Genomic DNA, 13,425 nt, shown 5'->3' on the forward strand with positions numbered 1-13,425 from the left:
ACGTTATGTTAAAGGTTTCACATCGTTAACGAGCTCCCACTTGACTACTGTGACACGTTTGGTTGATGTGACAGAATCTTAAGTTGTGGAATCTTAAGCAATAGTACATATTATAATCGTACAATTTCGCATTTGTGAGATTTGCATATTATCTACTAATTCTCGGTTAGTCAGTGCTCGAAAATCCATGATGGCGCACGCTGAAAGATCGCGCTAGTGCATACCGATATAAGTGCTGCGCATACCTGCTTTTTGTTTCTGTACTACGGAAAGCATAGAAGTACGGTCAAATTCGATTAATCTCGGCTCCCGATTTCAGTATTGAATTTTGGAAATATATTTGACACGCGATTATTGTATATAACTGTCGCGTTGTTCCTGTTCAATCGTTTTTGATGGTGACCGTCATCATGCAAGCTCAGCAGCAGCCACAGCAGCAACAGCAGCAGAATCATCAACAAATTGCAGGCACCAGTGTCATTCTCAAGATGAACGAGATACAACAGCTTTCAACAGTTGGTACGTAGTAAAATGATTTTGACTACGTACCATGATTATTTTTCATTTTATTATTAATGAAGCTCGATAAAAGGGATATGAAATTTATAGATATCCTCTTTGAAATATTCTAATTTATGTCGCTAAAAATATACATCTTGCATAAGTTTTCATGGAAGATAAATATAGATGAATGAAAGCAATACAGAAATGTCTTTATAATCTTTCCATTACATTTATCATTTAGTTTGATTTATTTAAATTTTTGCACAAAATTAAAGTTTGATATAAAATATTGCGATGATTGAAAAATATCATCGACATTTCACTACATGTTACTATTCATTTATTTTAGTACGTACGGCAGCAGAGCAAATACTGTGCTGAAGTACGTGTAAATAGCATTCATATGCATTATAGAAGAATGTACATGATAAATTTTTAATAAATATTCAAAATTTGTTACGCTTTCAAAGACATACATGAAATATTATTTAACATGCAGGTTCTGTGTTAAATCTATTTTACTTTCTAGGAATAGAAGTGTTACTATCGTACCGTTGTTTACGGATATTTTTCTCCCCTTTTCAAGTCTTCTCCCTTAGCTACCTACTCTTCCCCCTCTCCCTTCGGCTACCATTTCTGCTTCATGAAAGTGACGATGGAATATTCCACTTGGTACCTATTCCATCTGTTCTCTGTGGGGAAAAGTGGGGGCAACCGTCCCTTCGTACATGTCAGTGGTTCTCTTCTAACTTTTCTCATTGTTACCTGCCAAGTAATGCTTCCACTAAAACATTAAATTTACTTTAACTAGTCATGTTTGAATCGGTATTATTTTAAATTAGGAATTAAATGACAACGTTCCTTTGATATTTGCAGATTATAATTTGAATTTGTAAAGTACAAATATAAATAAAATATTTTTGATTTGTAAGTGTAATATTTATATAAAAGGCATTTATTAGATACATTCTATAATAAGAATTTATAAAGAAATTGTAATATCAACAACATTGAGTTTTAGTTAAAAAAGATTGAGAATCATCGGCGTAGTTTCTTTGTCGTTATCCCAGTCACGTACAATATGTTACTTGCACCTTGTAACATAATGAATTTTTTGGGTTTAATTAAAATATATTAGTATATAATTACATAGTTACATAAACATATATCTATTATATTTGTTAATCGAATGTTAAGAACGAGTATAATAAATTACTAATCAGTTTTTAATAAAATTATACCTATAGACAATGGTAGGAACATAGTATTAAGAATATTAGTATAAGGGTAAAAATGTATAGTTTGAATATTTGTTTGTATAAAAGATTGATGAATAAGCAACGGTATTATTGAAAAACTAGAAGATAAATATAAAAGGTAGAAGGTATCAACTACGATGTTGACGATCCTGAGCCGGGTGTCTTCCTCACCCTTCTCTTCTTCCGTCTGTATTCAACGACGCAGGAGTCCGCCATAACGGTTTAGTCAACCAATCAGCTTGCTTTTCGATCTGGCGGGGATAACCTAGCCGGACAGTAACTCGTATAGATGCGCGGAAGAGCATAGTATGTACAGAAACGAAAAATTCTTCAGTGTTATATTACGGAGTGCTTTATCCACGAAACGTAATTAACAGTAATATACACGAAAAAAGTGAATCCAAAAAGTAAAAGTAGTTCTAGAACCGAGCAACACACGCTATCGAAAGGAAAAATCGAGATACCAGATTTCGAGCGTCGAAAGGTCTCGAAATTGGTCGAAGTCGATTGCGTGGAAACGGCGTGTGTACGATATTGGGAAGACTAGAATAACGCACTCCGAAAAATTCACCGACAAAATGAGTCTAAGATTGGCCGAGAAGAAAGAAAACGTTCTAAAAAATTCAACCAGCATAATTGGGAACGTGGTCAATAGTTCGGATGACGTTTGTAATGGAACCGTCGAGTGGCAAAATGGACAGAATCTCCTGGTTGTTACACAGGATACGCAGGGCAAGGAACTAATTGCGATCGCCGATAATCAAACCATTAACGTTGCCGTTGATTCATACTGTTCGTAATTTTTATTTCGTTCACCTATCTTTCCATTACTATTTACGATGTACCAAGTAACAACAGAAAATCGATATATTGAAGCCGGCATAGAAGCATATTACTTTTGCGTAGACTTCCATAGGGATTACAGGGCGATGCGTAATGTTTGGAAACATTTACAATGCGACAATATTTTATTAATTAGTTGCCTCTAAAGCTGTATTTTGTATTTATTATCATTTCATATGGAATGCAAACATTAATTTTCGTTTTTTAAATACAAAATTTCGCAAAAATTGTACGCGAAGGAATATTTTATTAAGTTAGTTATAATTAAGAAAGTCGAATATTCATGAAAATGATCATCTCTTTCTATTAATATGTATATTTGTTTAGCTTATACTAATTTTTTAATATATGTATATATTGTAAAAAAATTAAAAACATCGGAATTTAAATTTTTCAGGGCTATTAGAACTTGCACATAGAGAATACCAGGCAGGAGATTATGAAAATGCAGAGCGGCATTGCATGCAACTTTGGAGGCAGGAAACAAATAATACAGGCGTCCTACTGCTGTTATCTTCAATTCATTTCCAATGTAGAAGACTTGAAAAGTAAGTGTAAATGTTAATTTGCTTAATTTGAGAAACAGGTTTTTTTCAGTTCAGTTTAAATGTAATATTAATAAATTTGTTTTTCTGTTTAGATCTGCTCATTATAGCAGCTTAGCAATAAAACAGAATCCCTTATTGGCAGAGGCTTATAGCAATTTGGGAAATGTTTTTAAGGAACGCGGTCAACTACAAGAAGCATTGGAGAACTATAGACATGCTGTTAGGTTGAAACCAGATTTCATTGATGGTTACATCAATCTAGCAGCTGCATTAGTAGCTGCAGGAGATATGGAACAGGCAGTTCAGGCATATGTGACTGCTTTACAATACAACCCTGTAAGGAATACATTCTATTATTAATTATCTGTATAATTTTATAGTAATATTTTGGACAGGTGCTTTTGGAAAATTTTTCAAAGGTTTTTCATTTCATAGTAATAGAATAAATGTACATTGTGTGATTTTTGTGTGTTACAGGATCTTTACTGTGTGAGAAGCGATCTTGGTAATCTTTTGAAAGCTTTAGCAAGACTTGACGAAGCCAAGGTAGGTTTTTCTATTAATTGCACATTGTTGTAAATTAATGTAACGTGTAATGCACATATTCGGATGTATTTGGTACCGCCGTCAAGCAATAGGATGTCGGCAATTGCTGTCATGCTCCGTCGATTTTTTTTTTTTTTTTTGACAAGGTACAAATGCATTGCGTATTACGTGCCACGAGTAGTAGTTAGCAGCTCCATGGAACAGTCAGGAATTAGTAGTATCCGTATACTTGAAAGGGAAAGCTTTTTCTCGTTGCGGTAAAACGTAAGCGCGGCGTGCGATGACCTGCTATTAAAATGAGTTGCGTATCGATTTGAAAAAAATGGCGAATTAAAATCACAGTTTTAATAGCAGATTCTACATCGCGCGCATGTTCCTATCTAACCAGTTACTGCGTTTGATGTTTTTACTCTAGCATTGATTATTAAGATCCAACGAAATTACTTGAAGGATACAGATGTTCATTTTAAGACATCAAACGCAGCACGAGAAACAGTAGGAAATCTCTTTTGGTATTATTGCGCGTTTTGTGATAACACCGTAACCGGCAACAGTGATATCTCTCTTTGTCCTGGTGTTGTTGCAAATTTTAACCACAATTGCTGATCCTATTACAGCGACTATTTTTTCTCTTACTATAAAAAGCTACAATAGGATCGGCAACGCGCGACTTTAGTACTTAAGCTCATCTCATTTAATTTAGCTCATTCTGAATGTGTATTTACTTTAGGTATACTGATCCGTTACATATATATTGGACAAATGCGACCTTTTCTTTCCAATTACTCTTTTCAACATTAAAAATAATCAGATTTGTGTGTTAGGTGATTATTGCGCGAGATCACTTGACGGAGTTTTCTTATCGTTTAGCGTTTGATAAAAAATAATTGATGACCTTTCGCGAATCATTCGTCCGTGTGTAAGAGTGGAAATATTTTTCTAAACTGGAAACTTACAGGATCCTTTGATTTCCTAAGAGTTTTCGGTATTAACGGTAATCAAATGCCCAAGTCAAGTGGTCTGCTTCACAGCAGCGCGGCGCGGCGATAGTCGACAAGTGAATATTTGCAGATGGTACGAATTATTTATATAATCTCCTATTTAATTAAAAGAGTCTGTATCGCATCGGTGCCCGTGTGTCTTATACCCTCTGTAAGCGAACTTGCCGACAAAATTCAGAGCAGCATCGAGAAAAGCTTTCCTTTGAATTTCCTGTCGTTCTTGAGCGCTTTCTAGATCTCTCGTTCGTTTTCTTTTTCGCTTAGTACGTTTTGCCACCAACGACGCATGTTACCGTTTGCAGACAATAGTATGTTCGACACACCAGTATTATTCTGTTAGGGGTTGTAGAAAAAATTCGTGATTATATAAGGGGAGAACGTTTCAAGTTCGTGTTGTTTTTATACGGTATATCTTTGACATTTCGAAACACGCTGCTACTTAAAGGATTCTTATCAAATCTAGCAAATTTATCGACAGTAGTGTACAGTATCTAAATTATCGGAAATTCTTTTATAACGTGGTGGCTTACGAGCTCAGCGAAGCGTGTCTTCCAGTGGCACGTACGTCTTAGGTACCTATTTGAAAAAGAAAAAGTAAAGAAAGTAAAAAAAAGTAAAAAAAAATAAAATAAAAAAAAAAAAAAATAAGTAAAAGACAAAGTTGAGGCGAAGAGTATCAGTGAAGAGACATTAACGCAGCTGTCTTGTTGTTGTGGATGGGATGATCAACTCTAGGAGGGGAACTCGGAGCAATGTGATTGGTCGGTTACCATGGGTTCCTTCGTCAAAGGGTGAATCTGAATCTGGTTATTCAGTAACACACTGTCTCTCGGTCTAAGTTTATTATGAGAGCTTGCAAGCCGTACCTACCGTCAACCTACCGAAGGGTACTCTGCAGGTAAAGTAATTCCCAAGGCCGATCTCTGAATATTCCATCAGACCGACTGGTTTCCATTCGCTGTTCCACCGAGATTGAAAGTTGGATCATTTTAAGTCGAAAAAGGCCGAGAAGAGACATCCGTGATTGTGATAGATGATCACGATCAATCGTATGATACGCATGGAATTCAGGAGAAGATAATAGAAAACCGTTTCCGTTTCGGAAACGAAACGGAAGAAGTTTAAAAGCTTATCCAACTTCGTTTCTATCCACTTCAACTGGTCTTCTTCCTCGAATATCACCAGCCGTCCTTCAAGTCTCTCTTTACCGTATCCCATGGAGATCGGCCGACTGTAAATGCCCTTTTACTTATTGTTTAGGTACGGATATTTACTCTGGTTTTATAAGAATGCAGCCCGCCTCTCGGCACGCGCGATGCACGTCCCTGTTTCACCCTTTAGGAGCGTCGTCGCATAAAGAATATTTAACATCAGCCAAGGAAACGATACAAATCATATTTTATTTAAATGATATACTTTATCACCAGTAACGGGATGTACGAGTTATAATTAATCAAAGTTGAAACATTTTCTTTAAGCATATCAACGTATGGAGATTCTTCGAGGTGAATTGGCCACGTGACGCACTCACATTTTGCACCCATGAATTGTATATGACGAAGGGTGTACTGTGTGCGATCGAGTCCACCGGACGCATTCCGGAGAATCGATGGGCACCGGATCAGCCACTCTCAGCCCTTATTCTCTACGATGACGTTTCTAGCGCGCACCTTTCACCCTTTTCCTTGTCTCGCATCAAATCCCAGCTACCCCACTATATATAATGGATTTGAAGAATGAGCTTCGTTCACTCTGTTTCTGGTTCGTTCTTTTCCCCTCGTAATCTGGTAATCGTAAAACGTTATCTTCAGTTCGAAGTTACAAGTTACAGTACTGTTGGTTTGCAAGACAGCTGTACAATTTGACTAGTTTTGTATTTGCATTAATTCTTATCTATTTATTTGTTCTCATCCTTTTCTATCTAAATACTGTTGATCGATAGGAGAGAAAAATAGTTATTATGAAAAGTAGTGAAATTATATTTTATCGAGGAAAGTAGCAATGGAGGAGAGACAGAGAGGACGAAGGTGAAGAAATAAACCTTTATTTCTCTCCGAGGTTTTCGAGGATGGTGAAGTGTGTGTGAAAGCTGCGGCGCGGCGAGGAGAGGTCGGGCATTACGCGCGGCGCGTCCCTCAGAGTACGCGAACATCTCTAAATCCATTTTTTGTCTATAGGCTTGTTATCTGAAGGCGATCGAAACGCGTCCAGACTTCGCTGTCGCGTGGAGTAATCTTGGCTGCGTGTTCAACGCGCAAGGAGAAATATGGCTGGCGATCCATCATTTTGAAAAGGCCGTCGCCTTGGACCCGAACTTTTTGGACGCGTACATTAATCTTGGCAACGTGCTCAAGGAGGCCAGAATCTTCGATAGGTGAGCAAACAATTAAATGAACTTTCTATACGTTTGCTGCAACAGTGAGCTGTGTTGTTCGTATTCTAAAAATAAGAGCAGAAGATATTACTATCAATAGCAGTAGTAGAAGTAGAAGTGAAGGTAGACGGTGGTAGTGGTGTAGTGGATAAAGTATCCGACTACGACGCGGAAGATCTCGAGTTCAAATCCCGTCGAGTGTGACGGACTTTTTTCTATAACCAATCCTTTAAAAAACGGAAATAGTCTTCGGTGTGCACAGTTTTGATCGATCGTCGTCTTTATTTGATATTGGCGTCGGTTTTAAAGTCTGTGCTAGAGAAAAGTGGCTTTTATAGTTATTCCTTTAATGTTGGTTACGTGACATTAAATGGCAGTAAGGAGTCGTACAGTTTGTTTGTTAAAACAAATACTTTTTTCGAGAAATTTTTCAGTCCCTAAAAGAAATCGTTTCGTTTCTAAATATATACTTGCTGAGAAATCCGCGAGGCAAAGCGCATGAGCCGGCATTTAAACATCGAATCGATATTCATACTACGTCCTTTCAAGTTCATCGTCCTTTGTCTCTCCAGAGCGACGCCCTCGAATAACCTTCTTTTGCGCAGCACACGCATATTTTCAATCTACCGTGTGTGTATGCAATATTAATCGACTAGAAATTGCAGTAATAATGTTTACGGTTTAGTAAACAGTAAAAAATTCAATCTTTAAGAGAAAAGTTGCTCTTTTAAATACGATGCAGATTTGCTGGAAAACGGGAACCGCTTGGCAACGGCTGAAAATTGCCTCCATAAACGTAGTCCGTATTTCTTGTTTACGCGTATTCGAAATCCGAACTATCTTGGTGATTACGCACAATAACGGGAGAAACTGAACGAGAACTATCGATTCTAGGAATCGCTCCACCCCCACGAGACCGTTTGCCCCTCGTGGGAGGGTGTAGGTCCTTAACGGGTATCGCCAAAAACGCAGCTCTCGTGGCTGAAAGCTGACGGTCGCGCCTTCTCTTAGAGTACCAATTCATTTAAAATATACCAATTGATATAAATATTTTAAAAACATACAAATCGATACATCGAGATACATCGAAATGGAGAAGGAATGGACTACCAGTGCGTTGTCGTGTACACGGTGATTTCACCCTCGACTACGATCGCACCTTCGTTACGCGTCCAATTAGAGCGAGCTCTTTCTCGATCGTCAACCCCCGGATGCATCTCTTGGATCAAATATAGCGTGAAAAGGTTAATTCGCCACTGATTTTCTTACTTCTGCCTCTGTATAGGATACTCGCGACGTGCCAAGATATATCGATGTGACACGTGTTCGATTCGTTCGATGCGTCGGGTGTGGTGTCGCGACTGAATGGCACTTTGAAAACAACCTATACCTAAATGAATACTTTTCTTTCCGATCCGACGAAGGATGCGTTAATTGACATACGAATTTTTTTCTTTGTTAACAGAGCTGTAGCTGCTTATTTACGGGCACTGAATCTCAGTCCTAACAATGCAGTTGTACATGGAAATTTGGCGTGTGTCTACTATGAACAGGGGTAAGTAATAAATTATATTATTGTTGAACGAAAGGGAATTTTGGAAAATTTATGTTTTATGTTCTATAGGCTTATCGATTTGGCGATTGATACATACCGTCGCGCCATTGAACTACAACCGAATTTCCCAGATGCCTACTGTAACTTGGCAAACGCGCTCAAGGAAAAGGGCCAAGTGGTCGAAGCTGAAGATTGCTATAATACGGCTCTTCGTCTCTGTCCGTCGCATGCCGATTCCCTTAATAATCTGGTACCTATAATGATAAATACAATTAGAACACAACAGCGTATAGTATTCGATTCGTGTTTCATTGTACCAATTAATGTTTCATTTATAGGCCAACATAAAACGCGAACAAGGATATATCGAAGAAGCAACTCGACTTTATTTGAAAGCGCTTGAAGTATTCCCTGAGTTTGCTGCTGCTCACAGCAATCTTGCTTCTGTATTGCAACAACAAGGAAAGCTAAACGAAGCGCTGATGCATTACAAAGAGGCAATTCGTATTCAACCGACTTTCGCGGATGCTTACTCGAATATGGGCAATACTTTGAAAGAAATGCAAGATATACAAGGAGCTCTTCAGTGTTACACAAGAGCTATTCAGATCAATCCTGCTTTCGCCGATGCTCATTCCAATTTAGCTTCGATTCACAAAGATTCTGGAAATATCCCCGAGGCGATTCAATCGTACAGAACCGCGTTGAAGTTGAAGCCTGACTTCCCGGATGCGTATTGCAATTTGGCGCATTGCCTTCAAATCGTTTGCGATTGGACCGATTACGAAGCACGAATGAAAAAATTGGTCTCGATTGTCGCCGAACAACTGGACAAGAATAGATTACCTAGCGTACATCCACATCATTCCATGCTTTATCCGTTGTCTCACGAGTTCAGGAAAGCCATCGCCGCTAGACATGCGAATCTCTGCATCGAGAAGATCCACGTGTTGCACAAACAACCGTACAAATATCCAAGAGAAGTTGGTACTCGTTTGAGGATTGGATACGTTTCGTCAGACTTTGGGAATCATCCTACTAGTCATCTGATGCAGTCGATTCCTGGACTTCACGACAGACAGACTGTTGAGATCTTCTGTTACGCTCTAAGCGCCGATGATGGGACCACATTCAGAGCAAAAATAGCAAGAGAAGCCGAACATTTTATCGATCTATCGCAAATCCCATGCAACGGCAAAGCAGCTGATCGCATTAATGCCGATGGAGTGCATATTCTAGTAAATATGAACGGTTACACGAAGGGTGCTAGAAACGAAATATTTGCATTACGACCAGCGCCGGTTCAGGTAATGTGGCTTGGCTATCCTGGAACATCTGGAGCTAGTTTCATGGACTACTTGATTACGGATGAAGTTACATCGCCGGTAGAACTCGCTAGTCAGTACAGCGAAAAGCTTGCTTACATGCCTCACACTTACTTCATAGGAGATCACAGGTAAGTTTGGAAGAAACACCGATCACCGTTTCCTTTCTCCTCGACATAGTTTTCATTAAAATGTTTCTTTTTCCAGGCAAATGTTCCCACATCTTAAGGAACGTCTTATTCTAACGGATAAATTAAACACAAAAGGCAAAGTGGCGGATAATGTAGCTGTTATAAATGCTACCGATCTTTCACCGATGATCGAGAACACTTGCGTGAAGGAGATTCGCGAAGTAGTTGTACCCGATGCCAAAAACAAGCCTGTTGAGATCTCATTGAAAGTAGCTGAATTATCAACCACCACTGCTATCGAAACCATGATCGCATCTGGACAATGCCAAATGTCTGTGAACGGTGTTGTAGTTCAAAATGGCATGGCCACAACCCAAGTGAACAACAAAACAGCAACGGGTGAAGAAGTGCCTCAAAATATTGTGATCACGACAAGGCAACAATACGGTTTGCCAGAGGATGCAGTTGTCTACTGCAACTTCAATCAGTTGTATAAGATTGATCCGCTCACGCTTCATATGTGGGCACATGTAAGTTTACTATACCTCCTTTTTCCAGCGGATTAAACCCATTAAAATTCTAACACATTCTCGTACGTATCTGTAATGAATGTACAATTTCAGATTCTAAAACACGTGCCAAACTCTGTGCTGTGGTTGTTGCGCTTCCCAGCTGTTGGCGAGCCAAATTTACAAGCAACCGCTCAACAGTTAGGTTTAACTCCTGGTAGAATCTTGTTCAGTAACGTTGCTGCCAAAGAGGAACATGTCAGGCGAGGACAGTTAGCCGATGTGTGCCTAGATACACCGCTTTGCAATGGGCATACCACTAGTATGGACGTTTTGTGGACCGGAACTCCGGTAGTCACACTTCCAGGTGAAACGTTAGCATCCCGCGTTGCTGCTAGTCAGTTGAATACCCTGGGATGCCCTGAACTGATTGCACGAACACGACAGGAATACCAGGATATTGCTATTCGTTTAGGAACGGATAGAGAATAGTAAGTAAACTGTAATGTCCACGGTCATTGATGGTGCCGTGTAAAAAATATAAATCATTAATCTTTCATTTGTTGCGTTTCAGTTTGAAAGCGACACGAGCCAAAGTATGGAAAGCACGATCTGAAAGTCCATTATTCAATTGTAAACTGTACGCATTGGGCATGGAGATGCTGTACAAGAAAATGTGGGAGCGTTACTCGCGAGGTGAAAAACCTGATCATGTAGCAGCTGTAGAAAAAAACGATAGAGACAAATTAATGATTACATCTTAAGAAAATGGTTTAAAAGTTTCTGTTTCTATTTAACACACGGTTTTCAGTCCGTAACGTCTGTTGTCTGCAAGCATAGTATTTCAAACAGATGGCCGGTATACAATCCATTTCACGAAAAAAAACAAAAAGGTGGATACGGTGGTTCTCATATAAATTCCATTACTCCGGTATTTACTGTTTTGTACGATAAATCACCGAGCTTAGATTACGGTAGGATACATTTAACATCGTACGCGAAAGCTAAATAAAAAGCAACGCGAGGTTTGAAACAAAAATTGTGAATTGTCACGTCACACGAGTCGTATAAGAATTAACTACGTTTTCATCTCTCTTGCTTTACGTTACCTTATCTGTCCCCCGATTAATTTATACGCTGATACACAGAATGTTCTCGAACTGGTATGTAAAAGTTGACTGTGGTCTATATTTTCCTGTGAAATTGTACGTCGTAGAGGGGAAGGAGATTGAGAATGCAAGTCGTTAATGTTATTGTTATTCCTTTTTGTATTGGATGCACGAGCCAGCCGTATATATAACGGCGAAATTTGTTCCAGTAACTCGTACGGTGTGTGTGTATATATATTCGACACTGTTCTTGGTCGCGATTTTCTCCAATTTCGAAAACTTTCGACGTATGACTCGTTAACAGTGTCGAGTAGTTGACGCATTTTCTGGTTGGTCATTCTTCGTGAAATTGTACACGCTATTCGTGATTTATTTCGAATACGATTGACTCACGAAAAAAGATTAAATTGGGGGGGTGAAAGAAAGAATATAAGCGACAAAATGTTCGAGAGTAGGCTATGTTCATCAAAATATTATTGCTAGAGGCCGCTGACAGCAAGAATGCAAAAGTTGTATTATATATGATCGACTTACTGATAAACGTGTAAATATTAACAAACAATGATAATCGTTAGTTACTACTTTAGTTTGATAGCGCGTAAATTAAGATTGAAAAATGTGTGAGGTAGCGAAAAGAAAAAAAAAAAAAATAACACGTTGACTGTAGCAAACTTTAATGTACGTCTATAGAATAAAAAAAAGAAAGGTTTAAGAATTATCATTTGAAAGAATGTGGACGTTGTGTTGTGTTGTAAGAATGTTTTAATGAATATGTGATCTGTTAAGTCTAATTTCTCTTTGTGAAATTAGTCTTTTTGATATGTTAGTTCAACATAGAGAAAATACAGGTAAATTGCTTCTACAAATAGTTGCTTGAATTTCCTACATCATTTTCTGCTTTAAGATTTCTGTTTTTTTTTTTCTTCTTTTTAATGATTCTTTATAAGTTACACAGTTGCAGAGGGAAAGGTGTATTTTTCGTTGGGGAGACGAGAAATTTTAGGCATGTAGGAAAACGGTAGTTTGTAATGTCTGGTGGGTAAATTTATTATATGTATGACCTCATCCGCCCACTCTGTGTATTATCATTACACGTTTTCGATAGCGAATAATTGTCCCATTACGCACAATTTACATCGGAAATGCAGATGTAAGCATAGCTGTTAAACAACTTTTCGTTTATTTCAAAGGTACCGTCGGCAAGAAAACAAAGAATGAATTATATTAACAAGATTGTAAAAATTGCAATGAACTTCTCACTTTCTTTGCCTAATTGAATAAAGTTAAAAACAACTTCTGAATAAATTTTACCAAAGTTTAAATTGACAGATTTTCACTTATTTTATCGAAGACCTTCAATGTTTTTTATGTTTACAAGGAAACTGAATAAAAATTTCTACTTGCATGTGTTGTGATTCGGTATCTCAATGACTGAATCGTAACTGAGGAAAAAAGTTATTTCGCATTCAAATGAACGGTAATAATCATTGGCTATAAATATTGCATGACGTGTACATAGAGAAAAGTTACCTTTTGGAGTGATTGTGCACCAAATTCCTAAGCATAATAATCAAAACTACTCGTTTACAGAAAACAACGCGACTTATTCAAATAATCATGAATCAACATATTATTGTTTTATTATGTTTGTGTTAATCAACAATGAACTATGATTCGCGAATAAATAAATAAATAAATTTAAACATCGAAAGTGTTGCTAT

General features: G+C 37.9%; 1 protein-coding gene across 2 annotated transcripts; it reads left to right on the top strand.

The window, feature by feature from the left end:
• The first annotated feature begins 53 nt into the window (after positions 1–53).
• sxc (O-linked N-acetylglucosamine (GlcNAc) transferase sxc) lies at positions 54–12,357 on the top strand. 2 transcript variants are annotated; one of them, XM_034333415.2, is made up of 11 exons: positions 54–519; positions 3,004–3,154; positions 3,247–3,490; positions 3,632–3,700; positions 6,879–7,075; positions 8,541–8,630; positions 8,700–8,880; positions 8,969–10,086; positions 10,163–10,616; positions 10,710–11,086; positions 11,170–12,357. In XM_034333415.2, exons 1-11 carry the CDS (start codon positions 396–398, stop codon positions 11,357–11,359), a joined length of 3,195 nt encoding a protein of 1,064 aa, XP_034189306.1. In that variant the 5' UTR covers positions 54–395; the 3' UTR covers positions 11,360–12,357. The 2 variants fall into 2 exon arrangements, with proteins under 2 accessions (XP_034189306.1, XP_034189296.1); XM_034333405.2 differs by lacking the exon at positions 54–519 and adding an exon at positions 1,750–2,555.
• The last annotated feature ends 1,068 nt before the right edge of the window (positions 12,358–13,425 follow it).

The sequence above is a fragment of the Osmia lignaria genome, chromosome 9, assembly GCF_051020975.1.
Source record: "Osmia lignaria lignaria isolate PbOS001 chromosome 9, iyOsmLign1, whole genome shotgun sequence".
Classification (NCBI taxonomy): domain Eukaryota; kingdom Metazoa; phylum Arthropoda; class Insecta; order Hymenoptera; family Megachilidae; genus Osmia; species Osmia lignaria.

What these genes read in the sequence shown, in the direction of transcription:
- sxc (XM_034333405.2), top strand. Translation starts at nt 2,342, where the DNA reads ATGAGTCTAAGATTGGCCGAGAAGAAAGAAAACGTTCTAAAAAATTCA. An exon ending in CTGCTTTACAATACAACCCT is followed by an intron (nt 3,491 to 3,631) that starts GTAAGGAATACA and finishes TGTGTGTTACAG; the next exon opens with GATCTTTACTGTGTGAGAAG. An exon ending in CGCTTCATATGTGGGCACAT is followed by an intron (nt 10,617 to 10,709) that starts GTAAGTTTACTA and finishes GTACAATTTCAG; the next exon opens with ATTCTAAAACACGTGCCAAA.